General features: G+C 45.4%; 1 protein-coding gene and 1 long non-coding RNA gene across 4 annotated transcripts in view; one reads left to right on the top strand and one right to left on the bottom strand.

Annotated features, from left to right (window-relative positions):
- Plxna4 (plexin A4) overlaps positions 1 to 25661 on the top strand; it is a 457443-nt gene that overhangs the window by 363565 nt on the left and 68217 nt on the right. The window contains 7 exon segments of the mRNA NM_001107852.3: positions 1076 to 1199; positions 2569 to 2722; positions 3937 to 4036; positions 6190 to 6304; positions 17076 to 17276; positions 24580 to 24676; positions 25044 to 25234. Of these exon segments, the coding sequence (NP_001101322.2) occupies positions 1076 to 1199; positions 2569 to 2722; positions 3937 to 4036; positions 6190 to 6304; positions 17076 to 17276; positions 24580 to 24676; positions 25044 to 25234 (982 nt within the window).
- LOC108350688 (uncharacterized) overlaps positions 1 to 25661 on the bottom strand; it is an 82157-nt gene that overhangs the window by 1288 nt on the left and 55208 nt on the right. The window contains exon 3 of one of the 3 annotated variants that reach the window (XR_015686443.1): positions 8152 to 8495. The exons of 1 other annotated variant lie outside the window; for it this stretch is intronic. This is a non-coding gene — a long non-coding RNA (uncharacterized LOC108350688). Of the gene's footprint in view, positions 1 to 8151; positions 8496 to 22302; positions 22603 to 25661 lie in introns of those variants that run through there. One more of the 3 variants, XR_015686441.1, reaches the window with a different exon arrangement.

Here is a 25661-nt window from a genome sequence, read left to right as displayed (position 1 = left end):
ATTGCAGTGCATCCAAATCCTGGACATTGGACACAGCTCTGTATTTGTAAGATTTATCTGGCTTGGGTTAAATATTCTTCTCTGAGCTCAGATACCTTCATGCTGTGAACATAGGGATGTATACATTCGGACACAGAGCCTGGTTTTCTGTGCAGCTTTCTCTCAAACCCTAGTCAGTAGACTGTTAAAAGCCAAGGCCACCCTGGATGTGGTGCGCCTGTGACTTGGTACACTTTGTACAACACAGGGCATTAAACAGTGACAGAAACCTTACGTAGTAGTTCCCCAATGCCACAGAGATGGAGTTCTGATGCTGTTAGCTACTACCCTCTATTTCTTGTATCCTCTCTGCTTTCTCCTGCACCCCCCTCTCTCGCCTGCCTGCACTCTCTTTTCTCCATTGCTAGAATCCGTGAGGGGGATTCCAAAAGACAGCAGACACCATGTCTTCTCTTGAGAAGCTCCTACTTGGCAGGAATGGGCTACTTTTATTTCAATAATTATCATAAAACATAAAAAGTTCTAGACTGTGGGAAACTCCAGGGTGCTATGGAAATAAAGAGATAATTCATATCTGCTTGGGTCAGGACAGAGGGATTGTGGGTACGAAAGAACTAAAGCTACTCTGTAGATCAAGATGGAACTGGACAGGTAAAGGGGTGGAAATCCATGGAATTACATAAACAATACAATATGTATTATGTACTATACACATATATGGGAAGAAGTGAGGTTTGCTGAAAGGGGTGCGGGGTGTCAGAGACTATGAAGGAATGTAGTCTCCACTGTACAACTCTCCATGTAAATTGAAGGGAGTGAGGGGAATTTAAGTTGACTCAAGGTTTTGGGTTTTGTTCTTTTGTTTTGTTTTTTGTTTTTTGGTTTTTTTTTTTTTTGTTGTTGTTGTTGTTTTTTTTTTTTTTTTTTTTTTTTTTTTTTTTTTGAGATGGCTGCCTTTTCCAAAGCTAAGCGTGATAGAGGAGCGCCAACCCTGAAGAAGGAAATAAAATCAGCAAGAGCATCTGAAGATGTTTGCCTCTTTCTGGACCAATTGATCGTTGTGTGTCCTTGCCAGGTGCACCCGGAAAGAACGGTGTGAACGCTCCAGGGAGCCCCGAAGATTTGCCTCAGAGATGAAGCAGTGTGTCCGGCTGACGGTCCATCCCAACAACATCTCTGTCTCTCAGTACAACGTGCTGGTAAGGGTGGGAAGGTCAGACTCCAGGGAAGAACTCTCACCAGCGATAGGCACCACGGCCTCTCAGGAGCGACTCTAGATCAAGGGCAGGATGTTAGCCAAGAAGTATCTACTGGGGGCCCAAGAAAGGGGACGTGGGCAAGAAAATTAAAGAAAAGGTTCCAGTCATAAGGACAAGGAAATGACCATACCAAGGTGATCGAGGAATACAAAGTAAGGCTACATTGATATTCCAGCTCACTCTAGTCAGAATGGCAGTCAAGAGAGCAAATAAAAACAAACGCTGGTAGAAAATTAAATGAGTCTAGGCACTATGGAAATCAGCACTGAGGTTCTTCAGTGCTTCAGACTGAAGGTAGATGCCCCTCCCCCCATATGACCCAGATAGAATACCCACTCCAGGCTATGAGATACTTGAGCACTGATGTCTTTTTGCAGACTTATTCATAACTGCTAATTTGTAGAACGAACCTAAGTGTTTGTCAACCAAGGAATGAATAAAGAACCAGGGTTTATAGACACAGAGAAATCCCTTTCTTTTCAGTCATAAAGAAGAACACATCCATGTCATTTGAAGAAAAATGGGTGCAACAAGATCATACTATTAAGTGAATTTAAATCTGTTTCAGAAAGACAAATCCCATGTTCTCTCTCATTTGTGGGTCTTGGATGTTATAGAGACATAAAATCATATATTTACATATGGCATGAAAATGGGAGCTCTAAGAAGGGAGAAAGTAGGCCCAACAGGAGAGTGAGGGATGCGAAGGGGGATAGTGGAGCATGATGTAATGTGCTCAAAATACATTTTATATATGCAGAAAAAAGCATTACATGACTAAGCATAATAAAAGGCGTAATATTTTATTATAATCCAAAGCTTGCAGTAGGTACACCTAACTACCCACTAGCCAACTTGAGATTAGTTGCTGTGTAAGTTAACACGGAATGACAGAATAAGACTACATAGCAATGAGTGTTGTCAATGATCTCTTTATCTACAAAGGGGCAATGCTGGGAGAATGGGATGCAGACCCTGAGTTCTAGCACTAGGCCTTTGGTGTTCTTATTTTACCAAATGGAAGAGGTGTCCTGTCATCCAACCTGGTCCTGCTCAGAATTCTTCTAGCACACAAATCCCCTAAGTGTTCCCACTTTCTGGCACCAAATCCACTCCAATTCTAATGGATTTCTTTAGTTTGTATCTCTACTTCCCACTGCCTTCTCTACACGACTCTTGTAACAAGCTGGTTTATGTTAATAATTCTTTGTCCTTTGTCTGTCTCTTCTCTTTCCTCTCCCTTTCTTTCTTCCTTTCCCCATTTCTCCCTCCTCTTCTCTTTTCCTCTGCCTGGCTGGGTGGTTCACAGCTGGTCCTAGAGACATACAATGTCCCGGAACTGTCAGCAGGTGTCAACTGTACCTTTGAGGATCTGTCAGAGATGGATGGGCTGGTAATAGGCAATCAGATCCAGTGCTACTCCCCTGCAGCCAAGGAGGTGCCCCGGATCATCACAGAAAATGGTGAGCAAGTGATCCCAGGAGGCAAAGTTGGGTGACAGACTTCTCATTGTGCCTGGGTAGCAGAACTCATGACAGATGTGGGGTATTGATGGAGCCTAGGGGCAGGAATAAGTTGGGGGGGAGAAGTGGGCTGATGGTTAAAAGAGATAGACATGAGATTTTTCTCCTTTACCCTTGGAAATTAACTGGTACAGTCCTTCTGTCTCAGCCCTAGCTTAGCAACCAAACTTCTATCTCATCCTAGATGAGGAGGAGCTACAGAGAAGGTAGGTACAGGCAGGTCTGGAACAGTGGTGGTGTAAGTCCGTGGTCGTCTGCTCATTTTAGCTAGCCCGGGTGAACAGTGGAAGAGGAAAGTTAGCCTGGAGCAAGGATGTGATGGGGCAGGTCGAATGGCTTGCTGACGATTTGTTCGTACTCACATGACTAGGACTCAGACTTTTTCCTCACCCTCCCACACATAGCTGCCTGCTGCTTATAGCCAACTCTCATAGGAAGGCTGTGAGTGGACACAGGCTAAGCGCATGTAAGGGATAGGCTGGCTAGGTAGAGGGATTCCATGTTGTCCGTCCCATTTTGATTTGTCACATTTATTCAGAGCCGGTTGATTAATGAGGCTCTTGGGGAAAGGAGAGAACAAGGCTGGAAGCAGGGTCAGGACTGTGAATTAAACATGGGCTCCAATGCCTCCTTGGAGCCGGCTGAGGAATCTAGTATCTCTTACCCCCATGGAGCCAAATCCCACAGAGAAGGCAGTATCAGGACCAGGTCTCTCGGCTCAGAGATGAGATAAGCTTGTGTGTGCACACATTTATACATATACGTAATGCCACTCATGCCATTGGCAATGGTTTTCCTGAGATACTACATTTTATTCCTCCCTGGCTACGCATCATGATTTCATGAATCTTTCAGACACAGCACAGGAGGACATGTACGTGTGTGTGTGTGTGTGTGTGTGTGTGTGTGTGTGTGTGTGTGTGTGTGTGAGAGAGAGAGAGAGAGAGGGAGAAGTGACATAACAGAGAAGGGATATTAATCCCAATTTGGTTTGCTTGTGTATATATGTGTGGGAGGGGGCCATCCTGGAACTGAACCTTGCTGACAGCATCCCAGAGGAAGAGGCTCTCTTCCCCAGAGTACATTACTGCTAATGGGACTTCAACTTGGGTTTTGAACTTCCCCTGGCCCCCATGGTGGGCTCTGCCTTATAGGGGACCATCATGTTGTCCAGCTGCAACTCAAGTCAAAGGAGACTGGGATGACCTTCGCCAGCACCAGCTTTGTCTTCTACAACTGCAGTGTCCACAATTCGTAAGTGTCCTGGCTTTACTCAGCTTCCTGTCCCTAGGATCAAGGTTCATGTTAAGCTCATCAGACCTCATTATGATTTCAAGAAATTATTTTGTGGAGGCTTTCAAAGAGGTGTCCTTAACCCAAAAAAGACAGACCTCTCTCCTGTACCAATAGTGTGAATGGAAAAAACCTAGAAAGAGACAAACTCGAGAGCATGTGGTATGAGCCCAACGAATCCCTAGCCTATGCATCTTTTCTGGCGTAAATCTTCTACCTTGATTCCCTTCCCATAATTCCCTTCCCACCATCTACTAGAGGTGATGAAGGACAGAAGTTCATACCTACACAGAGGAGGAACCAGAGAAGGGAGGGACGCCTTTACATGTATTCAAGAGAGGTTAGAAGGTTTAACAAGTCAACCAAACGCCCACTCTGTAGGCTGGTCAGGACTTGGGCTGATAGGGGCAAAGGAAAGGTCAAACGGCAGAGTGGCTGAGGCCCTGCAATAAAGGCATAGGGGCTGGGTTCTGACTTTTTGACTTTGGCATCTCCTCCCTCTAAGTTGTAATCATGGACAGCAAATAAGCTAGAGTATTTAACTGTTCTATTCTCTAGTGTTCTCTATAAGATGGGATATAAGTGCACTGGCACCATAATATGTAGTGATTGGACTGTTAGTTACTTTTTTAATCACTGTGACAGAATTCTTGGTGGAAGGGACCTAAGGGAAGAAAAGTTTTCAATGGTTGTCCGCATAAAATCCATTGCAATGGAGACATCATGGTAGCTGGAAGGGTTTTTGTGCAACGATGAGAGCTTGTAGAATGGCAAATTATGTCTTGGCAGATCAGGAAGTAGAGCAGCCAGCAAACATTAACTTCAAGGTCTGCCTCCAGTAACTTCCTTCAGGTCATAGTCCTCAAGATTTTACAAATCTCCCAAAACAGTGCCACCAACCAGGAACTAAGAGTTCGAGCAAAGAAGTCATGGAAAGATTCCACACTCACCTGCATCATGACAACCCAAGAGTACTGTCCTATCTGAGCAGTCCTTGCCTGAGACACTGCCATTGCCACCATCATGAATCAGACAACTCTCCAAAGGATGGCTATAAGGAGTCAAAGAGTCATTGCAGGGCACCATTTTGAACCCCAAGTGGCAAATTGGTTAGGTGCTACTTGAGCTTTTTGTTGGGATTTTGTTGTCATTTGCTCTGTGACGTGATGAGATTGAACCAGATAGTAGATGTCCAATTTTTTTAAAAAACCTTTTCTTTATAGACACTGAAATTAGGTATGGAAGCCCAATATGCAAAGTAGATAGAATAAGGTGCTGTTTACTGGGGGGTTAGGAGTCTAGGAACCTCTCTATCTAGGAGTCCCATGGGACTCTAGATAGTCTCCAAAGGAGCTCTGTAGAAGCTTCAGGGTTCCACAGAAGAGTTTGAAATACACATGGCCTGACACCCTCCGACACACACACAACATTAACATGCTGTTCTGCATTCCTATCTTCACAGGTAGGCATCTAACATGACACTTGGGGAGCACTAATAGAATAAAAACTTATGGCCCATAATAGGATTGAGTCCATGCAGATTATCCATGAGACTAGAAGTTAGCTCAGTCAGGACCTAGGGGAAGGAAGCCTGTCTCCTGCCCAGCCAGAGCCCAGCTGCATCAACATCATGGCTTTCTTCTCACTTCTTGCCATGAGTTGCCAGTGATGTCACCTCTTAGTGGCATCCCATCCATAGTGTTACTCATCATATGGAGGATTCACAAATTAATAAGATCATAGCACTCAGGCCCTGCCCTCCACTAGAACCATTACCTGCCCAACTGCCCGGTCTCTAACAGTGAGACTCAGGTACAATTTGAATTAAAACCTGGGTTGGGCTTTGTCTTAGTTCTTAGGGACTCTGCTTCTTATCAATATCCTGTTTTTCAAAGGACCACGTCAACAATGGGGAGAGAGGGAGGCTCACAGGTTTCCAGCGCTCAGTGAGGAGTTCATCCTATGAAGTCTTGAGAAGGATGGATTTGTGTGAGGCCTTTGATTGCTCATCATTAAAGGGTCATCTCTCCTAATAGCAAAATGTTCTACTAGAGTCTAAGGATATAATAGCTAAAGCTGAGGTTCTAAGATGTGTGCTTCTTCTCTGTGCCCAGATGTCTGTCCTGTGTGGAGAGCCCATACCGCTGCCACTGGTGTAAATACCGGCATGTTTGTACCCATGACCCCAAGACATGCTCCTTCCAGGAAGGCCGAGTGAAGCTCCCTGAGGTAGGTTCCAGCAGTGGTGTGGTGAGAGGTACTGTTTGTAAGCACAGAACATATGTGCAGCCCATCTATTGAGAGGGAAAACCAAGAGAAGTTTCTAGAAGTCTCCTCCACTCTCCCTAACCTTGGCTCTTCAGGGGTGGTGCATAAAAGCAATGGACAAGCTCAGCCCTTCACTGGTGCCATGGTTCTGGCTCAGCCCAGGAGGTTTGGGTACAAATATACAAGTGTGGGTATCCTCTGTAGTTCTTGACTACTTCCAAGGGAATAGGAGAGATGTGAGTCAGACAGCCAGTGGGGCCACCGTGGCATGAAAAGCTGGCAACAGGCTGACAGTCTTTATCTATGGGTCTTGATCTTAGGGACAGGAACAGAAGGGCAGATCAATTCCCTTGGGGGAAGGGGTCAAGGCCCCTGAAAATACCCATCTGAATCTACCAGGAACATGACAGAAGTCAGACAAAATGGCTTTCAGGGTATCTCCTGCTCTCAAAATAGTGAACCTGACCAAGGTATTGGGAACAGAAAGGCCAAGGCTGTTAGGAGAACAAAAGCAATGGACTTTGTAGACTGCTTCTTGCCATTCTCTTTGAGGAGGCCTGAAATTTCTTTTCTCTCATACTTGTTCCCTTCCTGTTCTTTTTGTGACAACATTATCCTAGATGCTCAGAAAGGAAGATTAAAAGAGCCAAAGAAAGCAAAGTTAGAGCTACCAAGGTTCCCAGCACAATGGTGTGGGGTCTGTGGGAGATGGTGTTTTCAAGTACAAGGTACCAAATTTATGCCTGGCTTTGTCAGCACCTTCTAGGGATCCAAGGTCTCTCAAGAGATTTGATGCCAGGGACCCTGAGAAAGGAACAGACTTGGAGGCATATGGCTGATTACAAGGGCACGAGATAGACCCGGGTCTTGCTATCACCCTTCCGTTCTTTCCAGTTTCCATAAGCTGTGCATGGTAGCTGGGCAGGCCTCTAGAGTAGGAGACTCTACCATAACTCAGAATCTTCCACATCTCCTTATCACAGCATTACATGGGTTAAACTTGGGCCCCTCTGTTTTTTGGTTTTTTGTTTGTTTTTTGGGGGGTTGTTGTTGTTTTGTTTTGTTTGGTTTGGTTTTTTTGGATTTGTGCTTATTTTAAGAGAAAGACATTCTAAGAGTTTACTTCTGGTCCAACTGCATCCCAGGGCCATTTTGAAGTAAGCATAGAGGGAGAGATTGAGTTAGATACCTCATTTGGTTGCTGTGACAACATCTTCCTAGTAGATGTACCAGATAGGAACTAAGTAAATAAATGTTTCTGAACTATTGACTGAGTCACTAAGAGCAGTTATTGTTTTCAAAACTCAAAATAGGATTCCCTACTTGCTAGTGTAAATGTAGCCTTTTTAAAAAAGAAAAGAAAATACCATTAGCATTTTGGTTTTTGTTTCTGGACATAAACTAGAGCAGAAAGATGGTCTTTATTCACAGGCTAGTCATCTAAATGTCTGCTATTGTGGTACCACTGCAAATGCCTGTGAGAAATAATTGAAAAGGAGGAAAAGTTGGGGCAGAAGGATTTTAAAAGCCAAAGGATTGGGGGTTTTATATAAGACTGTCTCCTAGTAATATTAGAAGCTTTACTCATAAAGTCTCACCAACGTGACTACCTAAACAAGAGCTAAATAATAAACATGCAAATGTAAATGTGGGTGAGTCTATGAGTGAGTTCTCAACCCCATACAAAGAGCTACAGGCAACTAAGGGATGTTGAAAGTACAGGAAGAATACATCGATTGGTTAGTCAACACCAAAAGGTCAGCCCTGAAAACATACATATGAGTAGCATATTCAAACTGACTAGGTTATAATTATGAATATAATTATATTCTCATAGGGTGCCTATCCAGTCAAGTCTTAGAGATCCATGATGTATCTGACTGGGTGATTCATGGTCTTAGACCCTGAAGTTGCTCTAGGCATCGGGGCAAGACTCTTGCAATGCTGGTACAGGAATTCTTCTGGAGCTCCCTGGGTTCACGTCCTTCTTTACCCTGTGAGGTGATGAAGATAAGGTCCTTTTGTTTAGCCAAGAATGAGGCTGCCAGGTGACTTTTCATCTGTGGCACCATCTTGCATCCCCAAGTATGCTTTCATCTCCCCTCACACTGGTTTTGCTGGCTATCACCAGGAGTGTTGAGTTACTTTTTTCCTGTGAACAAAGAGCACGTTCAGGCAAGGTTATTGGTCTGGAATGGAGAACTGGTGGGCCATTGTAGTTGTGTTATAAACAGCAAGTATTCAGGCATAATTACCATTATTAGAAATAGAATGTCCAGTAACATATGTCGAGTATAGTAACTATATCCCAGTTACAAGGGATGGTTTTGTTTCAACTAATGATGTTATTGTGATAGCAACTTAGACCCTTAGATCAGCTGCCAGAGCCCAGGCAGCAAATAGAAAGGGAGAGGAGAGGAGAGATGAGGTGAAGAGAAAAAAAGCACACTAGGGTGGCAGTGTCTCTCTTCTTGTGCTCAGTTCTGTTCTCCCAGTACCCTCTAAGGCTTCTTGCCATATCCTGAAATGGCCTATGGCTGTAGGAGCCTCTGTCCTTGTGTGCCCTAGAGGTTCCTCTACAGCCTGAACAGAGACATCTGGCCCACACACTTGGTACTGATGGTTAAGATGAACTGCTGTAGAAAACAAATCCACTGGCAAAGAGGTAGTCCTCAATGGGCAGTTGTACTGTTATTTCTCGTCAGAGCTGAAATATCCAAGTGATCCATTATCGAAGCTGTGTTCTCTGGGTACCAATCTAGAAAAGCTATACATGCCAGGGTGGTTCCCAGTGATCAATCTCAGAAAGGAGGTGCCACCTACTACTTTTCCTCTTCAACTTTAACCAGTGTGCTTCCTCCAGAGAACAATTGTAAGAGGAGGTGGAATACATTCTGTTTGATCTGCAGTGTTGTACTTGAAAGGTTCTCCCAACGTCCACTGCCACCCTGATGGCTCTGCGGTATCCTACATTAGGACAGGTATGACAGACCCTAGGACCCTAAATGTCAAGTTCAGGCTAGAACTACAGAATCAGAAATGAAGAGTCCTAGACTGCTGCTTGTCCCTGATGCTGAATGAAACCCACCCTTAGAGATAACAGTCAAAAGCATTTATTTATCCCAGGCTTGACTTTGGAAAGAAATTACACTATCCCCCATTTGTCAGTAATTCTGCTTTAATTCCATCAGACAGCTCTTCCTGGGAACCACCTCTGCCATGCCTTTCACCTCCCTTGAGAAAACAAAGCCAAACCCAGCTCAAAAACTTGTTTCCAACCCATGCACACATCCCCCTTTCAGGTATTCAATTACTGGGCTGCCATTTCTCCAGACAACTGCACTTTCCATCAATCTCACCTGCCCCTCCCCCTTGGGGTTATGGGTATTTCCTTTCTGTATTATTAGTTCTCTCTCTCCATAAACCAACCCATCGTAGATCATGCTAATGGCATTATAAACTTGGGGAACAGCAAGAAAATATATGGTGCATTACATCTTTGTATTGAGCATCAGGGGTCTGAGAGGGTGAGTATAAATTTGGGGAGTTGTTAGGACTACTAGGGCTGGCTCCTGTTTGGAATTGATGGGGGGGTGCTGGTGTGGTATTGGGGGAGGAGAAGTTACCTACAAATCATGTTTTCCTTAGCCACTCTAGATCTGATGTCCCCAAGAGCTTTGCATTCTCCCAATTTCATTGTAACAACCAGGAGAAACAGAGCTCTCATCTCACAAATACACCAGGGGCTGTAAATCCAAAAGCCTGTCCCCAGCCTCAGGCAGCCCTAGCCCTTGAAGGCAGTGTTCTCTTTCCCAGCCCAGGAGCAGTCTTTATGTCCTTGTTCAATTATTTAAATATGCTGCAAAGCCTCTGCCTAAAGGAACCACTGGCAAGCTGAACATAGTGAATAGAAAGGCAGCTCTCTGGATTTCATACATTGACTTTGCTCTCCTGCACTCAGCACCCTTAGCCTCATTTTGTACCTTTAAATGAAGGCCAAAATATACAAGGGGCCAACTGTTGACCTAGAGTCATCTGGATCTATCTTCAGAATTCCAAGTTATTAAATATTTGCTTGTCCCTCCAGCCACTGTCCCTCCATACCCTTGGTCTATTCGTACAACTGTAGAATGTAGCCACAGGGTGAAACAGCCTTCAAGGGAGACTGCTGCTTATTACATGCATTCAAGTCTCCACATAATCTTGCCAAACACAGGTGTTTTCCATTCTGCAAGAGTTGGCCCTTTCAAAAGACAGTTTGGTGAAATGCCTGCTTTGAAAAGAGAAGGGCAGTGTATTTTGGAGGGAAATCAGTATGGGGTTAGATAATCATCTGTGGCTGAAAATAAGACGAGCAGAAGAAAATATTGACTCACCATTTGTGAGTTCCAAGGTTACTGCTTATTTGAATCGTTTTCATTGAAATATCAGGATGATGATATGAGTTGTGTTACAAAACAGGATCGCACACGGTAAGAAATGTGTGAAGGGGGTGGGGACTAAATCCCTGAACCAAGTTAACTACATCAACTGGAATTATAACAGTAGTACAGAATGCTTACCAGGTACAGTGCTAGGAGATACAAGGTTAAAAAATACCAATGATTAAAATAATAAAATACTTCCCTGCTTATAAATAACTATACCTCCTCATTGAGCTCCCTCATCACCCTTGCTGTTTATCATTAATCGAGTTTGATTGGCATTTTAAATACCACATTTTAAACTAACTGATCAGATACTGATTTCATTTTGCTTTTAATTTCTTTAAGTTAGCATGTAAAGAAATATATTTGATCATGCTGTTTGTGTGCACATGTGAGTTATTCTCTGTTCTTGATTGAGGAGATATTGTTATTTCTATTGTAGAGATGGAAAAATTGAGCCTCAAAATATTTTATTGATGAATCTCAGATCATCTATGGGACTAATAATGGAGCAAAGACAGAAAGCAAAACAGGCCATTCTTCATATGTTCATTCATGATATCACATACTTGACTTTTCCTTACTAACCTGTTCTCTAATCTCCAGACAGTAGCTAGGATGCCTATGACTTAATTCAATTCTGATGCTAGTTACCTGGAGTTAGTGTCAAGGCCACAGGTTAAAAGACTGAGTTCCACAAGCTCACCCTACCACACACACACACACACACACACATACACACACACACACACACACACACACACACACTTAGGATGCCGGTCACAAGTCACAGATATGCTCACTTGTGTTTCTGACCAACTGACTATTCCATGGGGGCTCCCCAAATCTCTTCTTCAAGTTTGATGCTTTGTTGTAATATGTCACATCTCTCAGAGAAACATTTATTTACATTCCCTGGTTTATTAGAAACGATGCTGCAAAGGATACAGAGGAACAGCAAGTGAAAACTGTCAGGAACAAGATCTGTGGGGAGGGGCCCAGGGCTCCATTTCTGCTTCGTGTGCATGTTATCCCAGGACATCCATCTGTTCACCAGCTAGGAAGTTTCTGGTTCTTCCATGTAAGGTTGTTGATGGTTTAAGCTTTATTTTTACTTTATTTTTATTTTTATTTTTACTGTGTGTATTGTGTACAGAGACACCAGAGGAGGCTAGAAGAGGGTATTAGATCCCTTAGAGCTAGAGTTACATATAGTTATGAGTTACCTAATGTGGGTGCTAGGAACCAAACTGTAGTCCTCTGCAAGAGCAGTCAGTGCCTGTAACCAATAAGCATCTCCTGAACTCCTTACGTGGGGTTTCTATGCCTGTTCCTTTATGTAGACATGATTGATTTAACTCTTCTTGAAGTTCAACCAGTGGGCTTACTCCAGAGAACAGTTGTAAGATCAGAGGAGATGAAATGTATTCTATTTGATCTGCAATGTTGTTCTTAAAAGGTTCTCCCCACATCTGCTACCACACTGGCCACTGGTGGTGAACTTAACCTTTAGTTCCTCGCTCTTCTGCAGCATCTGGAAAGACGCTGTCATCCTAAAGTTAGCTAGCACATAGTCCTCATTCTCAGATGAGTTCCTCACTGGCATAAACTCAAGTATGGTTAAAATGGGCTTATTGAGAACAACAACAGAAAGTTCCTATCCCCAGAATCGTTCAGGAAATTCTAAGGGTTCTAGAAGTAGCATGCAAAGAACCAGGGGGAAAGTCCAAATGTTACATTTTCTATTGTGTCCTAATATCCAGGACCATATAAACCATCAAGTCCAGACCATGTCTTTATTTTATAGGTGAAGGGAGGATTTGGTGGTTACACCCAATGCCATTGGTTCAGAGTATGTGACAATGCAGCAGCAGAATGTTACTTCTGATATGTAGATAAATCCAGGGGACCAGATAGATGCAGTGGGCTATAGTAATAGAACCACTAAGACTCCCTGTACGAGCACTTCATGGTTCCCGGAGACCCATCTCCTTAGAGCCTTAGGATCTCCTCTGAGAAGAAGAGCAAGACTGTGGTGGATCTTCACTACAGCTCCTTCTACTGCCCTGAGGCTTCACTACTCCTTTGTGTTTTAAGTTAGTAAAGCTTAAATAAAAAGCAATGCCATCATATGGCCAAACAATGACTGCTTCAGCTAGTGACTCATCCCATGGGCAAGCACCAATCCCTGACTCTATTAATGATACTCTCTTATGCTTGCAGACAGAGGCCTAGCAAAACTGTTCTCTGAGAGGCTCCACCCAGCATCTGGCCAAAACAGATGCAGAGACCCATAAACATTAGCCGGAGCCCAGGAAGTCTTGTGGAAGAGTTGGTGAAAGGACTGAGAGACCAAGAGAGGAGGGTAGGGATTCCACAAAAAGACCAACAGAGCCAACTAACCCGGACCCTTGGAGACTCCCAGAGACTGAACTACCAACCAAAGAGCATATACACGGGCTGGATCTAACCTCCTTCCCATGCATACATAGCAGATGTATAGCTTGGTATTCATGTGTATTTTCCAACAACTGGAGTGGGGGCTGTCCCTGATTCTATTGCCTGCCTGTGAATCCTGTTTTCCTAATTGTGCTGCTTTGTCTGGCCTCAGTGGGAGTGGATATGCCTAGTCTTGCAGTGTGACTTGAGGTAACAGGGTAGGTTGGTACCCAGGTTGGGGGCGGGTCTTACCCTTCTCAGAGGAAAAGATGAGGGGACAGGAGCCATGGGGAAATATTTGGGGGGAACTGAAATTGGGATATAAAGTGAAATAAATAAATAAATAAATAAATAAATAAATAAATAAATAAATAGGAACAGACTGTCTCATAGAGGACTCTCAGTAGGAGAGACTGGGGACAGAATGCATGTCACCCCACTTGTCTCTCCTAAGCTTGAGGCACTCAAATATGGAAATGAGTCAGGTCCATTAAGAGACATGAAGTCTAGAAGGCTGGAAGAGGTAGTATAATTCTGGAAAAGATAGAGAGGCAGGAGTGGGCGAACAGGGTCCTATAAGTTGGAGGAAGAACTTGGAGAAGAAGAGGAACAGAGCTGCAACCTGAGCTGAGAGAGGCAAGGAAAGAAGGAACTCTTGCTGGATGCTGGCTTTCTTTGAGCCTTGCCCACAATAACTCATGTAATCTCCAGGACATACATTTAGAGGAAGAATTCTTATCCCAGAGTTAGGTCAGTCAATGACAAGATCATTCTTCATGAGTAAGCAGGAAGAAACATGGACTCACTAACTCAATTCTATGACTTCCCAGCATCTATCTCTAGCCAGAGAACCCTAAATGTTGATGACCAGGGAGGGGGTCAGAGTCCCTAAACCCCTTGGTTGAGAAATAGTTGGGTTTTCTTGTTTTTGTTTTGTTTGTTTTTTTGTTTTGTTTTTTTTGGGGGGGGGGATTGTTTTGTTTTGTTTTGTTGAGGAGTATGAGAACTTCTCTGACATTTCCCATGAGTCTGTAGGTAGCTTTGCACCTGGAATCTTAGCAGACAGCAGGTCAATCTGGGATGATAGGTGGGAGGAAGGGCAGGGTGGTGGAGATGGCCTCTTCATGCCTTGTTGCCTAGGGGAAAATTGCCGTTTTACATTTCAATTAAGCAGGGGCACTGGGGTCAAAAATCATCACTACTTAGAGGAAGATGTGTCCAGCCCATCCCTGGGCCTCTCCAATTATTATTAATGAACTTCCTCTCAGAACTGCCAACCTTTTTATATGCAAACTAGGCCTTTATGTGGCCACTGCTAATCAGGACTCATTAGAGCACTCCTAACAAGCTTCAGTGAGAATCTTACAGGGACAAGTGAGGAGGGCTTTTTGGCTCTTGCCATCTTCTGGACAGAGCAGGGTTCCAGGCTTGCTCAAACGGGTATCACTGTACCATCTGAGAGATTCCATTCTACTCACTAGGACCTGTTCTTTCACAAAGGGGAGGGAGGAGGATGATACAAGCAATTGGCTTCTTTAGCTGTCCATCCATCAACTGACATTGAGTTCTTTTTTTTCTTACCCTGACTCAGTTTCTTCTTGAGGAAGAGATTAGACAGATTGTTCAGAGGAGTTTGGAATTCCAGGTTCCCTGAGACTGATCATGGGTGGCAACATTTGCTCAGGGGTGTGGAGGTGAGAGGTATTGGTGTACCCTGGGTCTCTTATCAAGTGTGGGCACAGGAAAGATAATCTGGACTTAGGAGCAGATAGGTCTACACTCCCCCAAGAACTGGCTCATGACTTCCAGTTCTTTACAGAAATGCTATCCACAGTCTTCCAGGCCCACATACCTCCTATTCTGTCTAAGCATGAATCTCTCCAAGGAACAATCCCTCTGGTCTCTGTATACCACATTCACATCTTGTAAGGACACGCAGGGCCAGATAGATAGACTCAGAGAGTGTGAAGAAATGGAGCCTTGAAGACTCCCTAAGTGGGTACCTCATGGTTCCCAGATACCTACCTCTTCAAAACCTTAGGGCTTCCTGTAAGAGGAAGATCAAGGCAATGGTATGTCCTCACTCCCAGTCTCTTACTGCCCTGAGACCTTGCCACTCCTTTATGTTTTAGGTTTTCTGATTGGTTGGTTTTAACGGTAGTGAAATACACAAATGACAATACTGTTTTAACCTATCTCAAGGGTACATATAAGTACAATCACACTGTATATCTAACCCCATAGTCCTCAACTGAAGCTCTCCTCCATGGAGCAACATTCCATTTCCCCTTATTTTAGATATCATCATTCTCCTTTCTGTCTTAAAATATGACTACTCTATCTACCCTGTGCACATGAAGTCATGCAGAATTTGTCATTATGGGGCTAGCTTATTTCACTTAGCATAATGTCTTCAGTGTTTAGCCATATTGTGGGTCAGAATTTTCACCTGTTTAAAGATGGATACTTTTCTATTGTGTGGGTATGGTATCTATATTTATTGCTAGATATTGATGATAGAGATCTAGATAGAGATAGATAGGTTTATCTATCTGTCTGTCTGTCTATCTACCAATGAATCACACACTTAGACAGACAGTTACTTTCATCCATCTATGGACCTTAGTGACAATGCCTTTCAGCTATTGTCATTGATGCTACTATGAATGTGACATAAAAAGATTTGTCTAAGTTCCTGTTTCCCTTAGTTGGAGGACACCTGAGGTGTAGGATATTAGTGTGTGCTGCTCCCCTTTCTTTGCCAGATACCCAATTCCTATCTAACAGACAAAGGGATGTTGAATCTCAGTATAGCGGTATATAGGATCAAAAGTTCAGTGTTATCTGGTGCAGCTCTCAGTGACATAAGGAATCAGTCCCTCATTTGCTTTGAAAGACAATTTCTAATTATCTTTAAGATCCCATGGTGTCTTTAATCAACATCACTCCATGGAAACTATTAATCTGTCTGAACATTCCAAGGAAAGATATGCTTTCTCTGGTCAGCCTGCTCACATCATCTGGTTTGATAGTACCTGGACAGAGGGAGGAACCTGAAGGATTGTGGAACCTTCCAGGCACAAAGCAGAGTACCCACCATATCATCTTCTGACTCTATTATTCTCCAAGCCCATCCTGGCCTCTCAAGTTAGTGCTGAGTATCTCAAAAGAAAGGGGCCCAGTGATTGTTTCCTCCACGCCAAAGGCTCTCTGTGGTCCCAGGAGTTGCAGCCATCAAAGAGAGGCAGTGCGTATCTGCTCTGAGGAGCATTTTCTCAGTTTCAACCATCCTCAGCACTTACTCAGAAGCTTCTAGACCGAAAAATCCACTGAATACTAGTCCAGAACATTGCCAAATGCCTCGCTTAGTCCATATACGAGAGACCTTCTCAGTTTCCCTAGCTGTGTTCCACATTTGAGTTCTATGAACAGAGCTGGGGCCCAGGCTGTTACCTCCATGTATATTTCCCCATATGGCCAATCTGTCCTAACTCCTGGCTGCCTGGAACTTGGCAGACAAAGGTGCCATCAGTCCCTAAAGGAGCAAGATGCCCAGGCAGCAGGGTCAGTCTCTGCCAAGGAAGGAAAGGAATTGGGAGGAGACCACAGGCCTATTAGAGCATCTTAGGTGTAAACTGACATTAAAACTAACTTGAAGAGGCCAAGGATAAACTCCAAGAGGAGTGACCTCAAGACGGTAACACTAACACTTGATATTTCTCATCCCTACTCCTTCCCCAATGTGGGCACATGGTCATCTGGAGAACCAGCCACAACAAAGGTCAACATCTGTGTAATGTTGGCAGAGGTCACTGTCCTTTTGTGTGTCCCATGTGCTGAAGCTGAGCCATGCCTTCTGTCCCCAGGACTGCCCCCAGCTGCTGCGAGTGGACAAGATCCTGGTTCCAGTAGAGGTGATCAAGCCCATCACTCTGAAGGCTAAGAACCTCCCACAGCCTCAGTCGGGACAGAGAGGCTACGAGTGCATCTTGAACATCCAAGGCATGGAGCAGAGGGTACCTGCCCTGCGCTTCAACAGCTCCAGTGTGCAGTGTCAGAACACCTCCGTGAGTCACCCTCCTGGCCCTGTTCCTATGGGCCTTGATGAGTCCCAATAACTCAGCTCTGTTGGACTTGTTATATCATAGATCCCTGGGCTCCCTGCCCACGGGAATCCTTCTTCCTATTCCTACCCTTGACTGTACAATCTAATCCCTGAACATGTGGTTTAATGGATTTATGGCTACCAAAAAGTCCACCAGCTGTAAACTCTGATTATAACCATTGTACGATCAGGGTCACCTGCATAAGACATACTTACCGTTGGACCAGCGTAGAGTTCTGTCTGTGAGCAGATGTAACAATAGAAAGAAAACTCTTTCCTTTCTTCTGGCAGAAAGACTTAGGCCCTTCCTTTTTCACCTAGCCTGACCTAAGTGTTTCATTCAAGCCCAGAAAAACCCACCACTGCCTTTAAACCTACACAAAAACTGTGTCTTAGCAAGGAATGTCTGGGGACAGATCAAGTAATAGCATCAAGCACCATTGTTGGGGTGGGAGTTGGCTTGGATCAGATGGCCCCTGCCCTGTGTTTATAAGCTCCATAGTTAAGGTCAGGCTCTGCCAGTGGGCGTCAGCGCCCCCAGGATGCCAACAGCTAGCTGTCATCTGGATCTCTAGGGAACAGTGTCCCTGACCATGTGCCCCTTTCCAACGGGTTTATTCTTTGCCTTCAGGCCCTGGCTCTGCTCCCTTTCACTCATCTGGGCTCCCTTCTCTTCACCTAGATGCTTAAGAGCAGCTGATGTTGGGTTAAGGACTTAGGGACCTATGATGCTTTCCAGCAATGAAAAACCATACAGTTCTTTACAGAACAAAAGAGAAGCAGAACTCAGGTCCAGTGGCTTGTGCCTATAGCCCCAGCATTTGAGAGATGGGTGCAGGATGATCAGCACCAGTCTGAGCCTAATGTGGGCTACAGAATGAGACCCTGTCTCAAAAAAAAAGAAAAAAGAAAAAAGAAAAAAGAAAAAAATAAGAGAGGCAGAAGGGGAGGAGGAGGGGAACGGAAAGAATATAAAGGCCCAAGTTGGAGATGCAGATCCAGGTTGGAGGATCTGAAGTTTATGCAGTTTGGGTACCTTGTTTAGTGTCCAAATGTAGGAAGTATAAAATTAGATTTGTGGGCAAATCTTAGCAGGGCACCTGAGAGCAAATCAAAACCCTGAAGCTGAGGCTCTGTTTGCTGCCAGGCAACCTGCCCTTACCCAAAGGAGAGTGACTTAACTCAAGGTCACACTGTGACCAGTAGAGGGCTGGCTGGCTTTGGAGTCCTCTTCTGTGTCACACTGTCTCCTCGCCATGCATCTAGTTGCTATTGAGTGGGTAAACACACTGGCTTTATTTAAGAGTGTAACTGGAGGCCCAGAGAGTCCCCACACAAAGAACTGCAAAGGAACACCCTGCCTTTCCTTTAGGAAGTTGTCTGGGATGAAATGGGGCTCAGAGAAGCCTGCTCCGTGTCACTCAGCAATACAGGAGACTGATCTGTTCCCACAGCTTCTTGCCTGAGGGTGGGGGTGGTAGGGATGAGGGGGGCACCTCTCCTGCTTCTACACTCATCAAGACTATCCCCCCAGATTTCTGCAGTATAGGAGACACTAGCTTTGTCCTCAAAAATCTTGAGGTCAAGCAAATCAGCCCCAAGGGTTTGGCTCAACTAATTCTCCCCCAAACGAGAAGAGAGAGGGAAGCTGGGATCCCCCACTGGACTCCACAGACACAGTGAGATTTCAGATTGCAAAGAAAACAGCCTGTCTTCCTGGGAGAAGCTGCCCTAGGGTATGGGAAAATGTCTGAAGTGAGGAGAGAGTCTGTGACTTTGGTCACAAGTGTCATTCGATGCCCCTGGGACCCCATGCATAGTCTAACCTGATCTTATAAATCCCCAGTGAGACCTTCCTCTGTGCCCTGGAGACTAACTGACCTTCCAAAAAGCTGGTTTAGATCGGCAGCTTGCTCTCTTCAGTGCTGAATCCAAAGCAGCCGGGATTGCCATGTCCTCAGCAGGTCTAATTCCTGTGTCCTCCACCACAGTTCAAGGGCCACTTGCCCAGTGAGCTCTTGGTAGTCTCAGGAGAGTTTCTGGATATGAGGTTGACTCTAGAGGTGCCTAAGGAAAGAGTCCAAAGGGGTAGGCTAGCATTGTCTCCTCTTCCATGGTGTCCCATGAAGTACTTGGCACCGGCACCCAATTAGCATGAATGGGAATACAATAGGACAGTATAGGTGTCTGTCTTGTCTATCTGATTCTGAATTCCAGGCCTTAAGGGCTCAAAAGGTGACACACTCCCCCATGGGGACCCTTTCATCTGGGAAACCCAGTGCTCCAGGCCCTGTGCTTACAAGTGCTTCTGGTGCAAGCCAGGGCCTCTAAGCTCCTGAGCTCTCAGCCCCAGGTGCTTCCAGATCTACTTCTGGAAAAATGAGAAGTCTTATAGCTGTCTGGATACAGAAGCCAAGGCACTGACCAACCACCAAGGACAGTGTTGGGGCCTTTAGGAACTGCAGAGTCTCCCACTGCTCTGTCCTCAGTCAGGTCTAGCTAGCGCTGGGGCCTCAGGGCTCTCCTGCAACCTCAGCTATCTCTGACCACATGACCTTTTTTTTACTTTAAGAACCCCAACGATGGGAGAGTTTTAAGTCTCAGGTACTGAGACAGTAGGAGTGGTAACTTCAAAATAGATTTGAGAGGAGACCCCTATCCCACTAGATCCCCTAGATTCTTGCAGTTCAGGAATGCTCAGCCCCGGCTTTCCCTAGGAGCATCTCTTTTGGAGGACAGGAGTATGGGGGGCTGGGCGTGTTGTAGATCCCAGGATAATGTGAATCTCAGCCATGTAGACTCCTTAATCTGGCAGATTAAGACAGATGGGGGCACTTCCAGATCCACTATTTGGGGACAGGCCTGGGGGCAGTAACTGTAGCTCTTGGGGACAAAGGGAGGAGCAGAGGGATAGTTGCAGGCAGCCACGGAGGAGCCGCTGTAGGGATGCATGGCCTACTTTAGACCAAGGCTCCAGGAAAATGTCAAGTGCTGCTAATAATAGAACCTGCCACCTCCTCTCAGGCTGGCGGTCACGAGCACGAGTGGGCTGCAAAGGGCACAGGCCCACCACAGTGCTGGTCAAAGAGGGAAGGAGGCCATGAAGCCAGTCAGAGCCCTGGAAATAGACACTGTATTCCAGTGCTTTGGGAGCTTGCTTGTTCAAATAACTAAAGTCCCCAGCAGAATCCCTCAGTACTTGGGACAAGGAAGTTCTGTTCAGAAGCAAGAATAACTCCATGTAGAGTTCTTCCTGTCCTTACAATGAGAGAAAGCTGGGGGTCACTCATCCCCAAGGGGATGAAGAAGTCATCACTACTGAGATGGAGGTTCACCAGCCTTGATTGAGAAACTTAACCTCCAGGCCTTCAGGAGCCTGCAGTCTCTCCTTCTTCCTGCATTCTGTGTCCTGTGCAGCCCTGAACTCTGTGCAGATGAACTGCCTGCTGATTACAGAGTGCTATATAAATGCTAAGTGGGGCAGAGGGAGGGAGGTCAGGGGGATGGTCCAAGCTGCCCAGCTTTGGGACATACAGAGAGCTCCTACTGTGCCCTATGTGTCCTGTATAGATGCAGGTCACCTAGAGAGGGCAGATCTGCAGAACACTGCGACTTCCCCAGAGGCTCAGGACTGGCGGGGGCACCTGGGGTTAATGATGTCTACAGTATTGCCCAGTTGCAACCTCAGAAAATAGGAGAGAAAAAGAAAAGACACTGCCCGAGTATTTGATCCTCGGAGCCTTTTGTTTTTCAATTTTCTTCAAAAGGCAAATGCACACAGACATTTGCACACAGCAGAACACATAAGCAGTCTCATGTGCACACAGCTCCATATGTACCAAGTGTCTGGCACAGAAACACTCAGTTCATGCCTGCTATTATTATTCCCCATAAACATAAACACAGGCAGCACAAATGGTTTCACAGAGCATCCCCAGGTGTACACACTCAGATCAAAACACACAGCATTCTTTGGGGCTTAGAGCAGGTGACAGACGCTGTACTTAGAGCTCTGTTTGCATTATCTTCAGGCCACATGGCGATCATCCAAGGTGTGTGATTTTCTTAATTCCAACTTTCCAAATAAGAGACACAAACTTACTTTGGTCATTTACTTGTGTTCATGTTTCTCTCGTTTTCTGTCCCCCCACCTTCCTCTTCTATGTATGAATGTGTATATGAGACATACATACATTCACATACAAATTGACATGTAATCACATTTGTACACACAAACAATCTCATACAAGCATAGTAAGAATTTCTTGCATATTCCTTCCTGGGTTATTTCAGAATCATCCTGAGGGGAACCTAAAGACTTCACTGATATCTGGATAACTCCATTCTAGTCAACACCTGCTGTTCCCACATTAAGTCCTGACTAGAGCTGGCTTGAGGGACAGAAGCTGAGTTCCAAGCCTGACTTAGTCACCCCAGAAACCTTCCAAAGTTCAAGTCTGTGGATCTCCAGTGCTGCCTGAAGATCCATCTTGGGTGGACCAGATGACTCTACCCAGAATCCTCCAGTGGGGAGGCTAAGACCTTAATCATCTCATCACACTGGGGACTATAGGCCTGCAAGGAAGCAGAAGGGATGGAGTGGGAAAGAGGAGACTGGGGGAGAGGTCTGTAAGTACCCTACACTTTTCTCACAAAAGAGAGGTTACCTTCTCCTCCCTCTTCTGGGCAGCCCCTGACTCCATACCTCTGGTAGGTTTATTATTTTATTGGCCAACACCAGAACCACAGTTGGAAAAAACTATATGAAAACATCCCTGTCTCTAGACATTGGAACTCTCCACTTCTAGGGTAGGGTCCTGGGATTTGCACCTTAATCTACTCCACGTGGCTACAGTGACATAACTTGGGGTGACCCAGTGTTGTGTGACAAAACTTTTTTCTGGGGAGATACAACATTCATGCCTCCTCACTCCAGATAGGGAGCCTATGACAGATCAATGTATGGATACCACCAAAGTCCAACTTAGAGAACCAGTGAGTTTTATTCGGGTCACTTACACAAGTATGGGTCCTCACTTACTCAAGGGACAGAAATGACTCAAAGACACCAAGTGTGGCTTCTCTAAAAGCTGGAAACCTGGAGCACACTGAACGGCTTGCAGTCAGCTCAACAGGTCAGAGAATGTCCTTTCTAGTTGCATGAGGTTGCTCTAAGCCTTTTTCAGGTAGCTCTGCTGGTTTCTGCTTCTTCCATGCAGCGGGCTGGGTCAAAAAGTCGTTGTGGCCTGGCTTGTCTGAAGGTCTTCTTTGTAGCTTTATTGCTTACTCTGGGAGGGAGGGACCCAATGAATCTAGTCAGTTTCAAGGACTTCCTGATGCTATTTTGAGCTGATTCCCTCCCAGTTCAGTACTGGAGAGTTGATTGAGTTGCCTTCCCCTACCTACAATTTTACTTTTCATAGTTATCCAGGATCAACCACAGTAAAAAACAACAACAACAAAAAAAAACTATTAAGTAGAATATTACAGAAGTAAGTTTTTGATGGGGATCCCCCATTTCCTGCATAGCAGCAAATGAACCATGTCTTTGTCCAGTGTATCCATACCATATATATCAGCTGCCTGTTGGTACTTAGTAGACAACTTGTTTATCATATTGTTATACATTTTTAAGTTCTTTTGAGACAGGTTTTCATTATGTAGCCTTGGCTGGCCTAAACCCACTAACAGGTGGACTAGGCTGACCCGGCACTAACAGAGATCCTCCTGTCTCTGGTTGGATTAAAGGTGTAGACCACCAGGTAGGCTCTTCGTTATCTGGCTCAGGACAGTACATTCTGAGGAGAGCGGGCAGTAGATCTGAATGATAATCCCAAAGCAAGCACATCCTCCATCATCTCAGGGTAATGGGGTAGCAGTATGGTAGGAAGCTGGGCTTGTGAGTGCATTCGAAATCTTTCTCAGATTCCTAGGCTTGTCCTGGTAGCAGCAGGGGTAGGTTGGGAACACAGGATTTCCTTCCTTTCCCTAAAGCTTCTAGGGGATCCATTTCTCTCCTATCCTCAGCCATCCCTCCCCCTTTGAGCATTCTTATTCATTGCAACGCACCCCCTCTGCATGGGCTCAGTGGTCTCTCATTGCAGGCTCTTGGCAAAGGGATGACCTACAGTGAACGTTTTCTGATATTAAGAGTTAGTTCCATGTAGACTTACAACCTGACAGAATCCATGGACCAGAGTTTCCTGGGCAGTCAAGACAGAACAGGGCTCTTTCCTAGACTAAACTCCTGCCTGCAACCCCCTCCTTGAGACTGTTGTCTGCAATTAGCAGTTTATCCAGTCTGTTTTTGCCTTTCCCCTTCAACAATTCCACACATGTGCAATACAATATGATCATACCACCACTTCCAGTTTTCCCTTCCGACTCTTCCAGGACTACACACACACACACACACACACACACACACACACACACACACACACACTTCCCAGATTCATTTCCTTCCTTCTCTTCCTCCTCTTCTTCTTCATCTTCTTTACTTAATAACCTAGTAAGTTCTTTTACTGCTATTCATATATGATTGAGTATAGAGCTTTCTGCTTTCATATGGGCAACTTACCAGTGGCCATATCCCCAACAAAGAACAATCCCCCTGCTACCAGCTTTTAACTGCCAGTTGTTCCTCAGTGGATGAGGCCTTATGAGTTCCCCATCCACCCATACTACAAGTAGACTGACTTGAACTTGTGCATGTCTTGCGCTGGTAGCCGCAGCTGCTATGAGGTCACGAGTGTGGTAGCCACGTCTTGTCCAGAAGCCAGTGTTTCACGGTGTTCATCATCACCCTTTCTACATCCTCTTATGTTCCCTGATCTTGATGGGGTTCCCTGACTTTCGTGGAGTTCCCCGGGACATGGGAGTTGATAACCATTTTCCATTTGGGCCAAAGCACTCATTATCGCTTATTTTCAGTACTTTAAGAGTCTCTGCATTGACTGCTGTGGTGTGTTTCTTGAACCAGTCCCCATGCATGTACTATTACACATCTGTTCTACCTGTTGCTGTGCAGATATACTGTTGCACAGGTAGATTGCTACACGGATATGTTACCAGCGAGGTATTCTGTAGAAACCCAGCTCCACTTTCTGCATTATCATCTCTGCCCCTCCATCTGACTAGACACATGTACACACATACAGTCTTGGCTAGCCCTTAACCCTGTGTGCTCTTGGCTAAGCACTCCACAGAGATCTCTATAACAGGTTTTTCTCTGCTCTTCCTTTGCTCCCTCTATCTGGCTGCAGTATTCCTATGAAGGGATGGAGATCAACAACCTGCCAGTGGAGCTGACAGTCGTGTGGAATGGACACTTCAACATCGACAACCCAGCTCAGAATAAAGGTGTGAAGAGGCCAGGGCTGGTGGAGACGGCAGAGAGGGGTGGGAGTGAGATAAGGAAGGGAAGGAGAGACCCTGGGCTGCATTCCTGGGACGATGTCATCTCTGTCATCTTGTCTTTACCTCCTAGAAACTGTCCCTCTCCCTTGGGCTTTGAGCCTTTCCTTCACAGACCTCGCTCTTTACCATCCACTTTTGCCTGTTACTTTTTGACCCTGGGCTTTGTCCTGTGGTGGCTCCCAGGAGTGAGGAAGAGTGGCTGGAGCTTCCTGGGAAGGATGGCTGAGACCAAATGGAGATTCACAGTTTCCCTGTGGCCACTCTCAACCCCTCCCCATCCCAAAGTGCCTCTTGTCCTTGTCTTTCAAAGTTTACCTCTACAAGTGTGGGGCCATGCGTGAGAGCTGTGGGCTGTGCCTCAAGGCTGACCCGGATTTCGAGTGTGGCTGGTGTCAGAGCCCTGGACAGTGTACTCTACGCCAGCATTGCCCTGCCCATGAGAGCCGGTGGCTAGAACTGTCAGGTGCCAATAGCAAATGCACCAACCCTCGGATCACAGAGGTAAGTCACTGTCCCACCTATAACCTTCTGCAGAGCCACTCTGTATTTTACCAAGACTAGGTCTCTCAAGATAGTGCCTAGCTATGCTGTTGGCCACCCCTTATGGTCATCAGGTAGACTATACGATCTAATTAGCCAGCCATAGCCTCAGCCTCCTTCACAGCTTCTTCTGGAATCTTAGGCTTGGTTCAGAGACCTTTACCTCACCCAAGAAGATTGAGGACAGAAAGGGACCCTGCTATCCTGTTAGAGTCTGATTCCTCCCTCCCTCTCCCTTTCTCTTGGCCAGACATCTCAGTGGCAAGACTGTGAAACTTCATCAGCAGTAGCGTCACTAGACGTTGGCCAACAGTTATAGCTGTACTTGGTCTAGGGGGCAGAGCCCAGCTCTGACAGCAGCAGGAAGCCTCCGCAGAGAGACACCAAT

This window comes from Rattus norvegicus, chromosome 4, assembly GCF_021556685.1.
Source record: "Rattus norvegicus strain SHRSP/BbbUtx chromosome 4, alternate assembly SHRSP_T2T, whole genome shotgun sequence".
Taxonomy (NCBI): Eukaryota; Metazoa; Chordata; class Mammalia; order Rodentia; family Muridae; genus Rattus; species Rattus norvegicus.
This window is presented reverse-complemented; position numbering and strand designations above follow the sequence as displayed.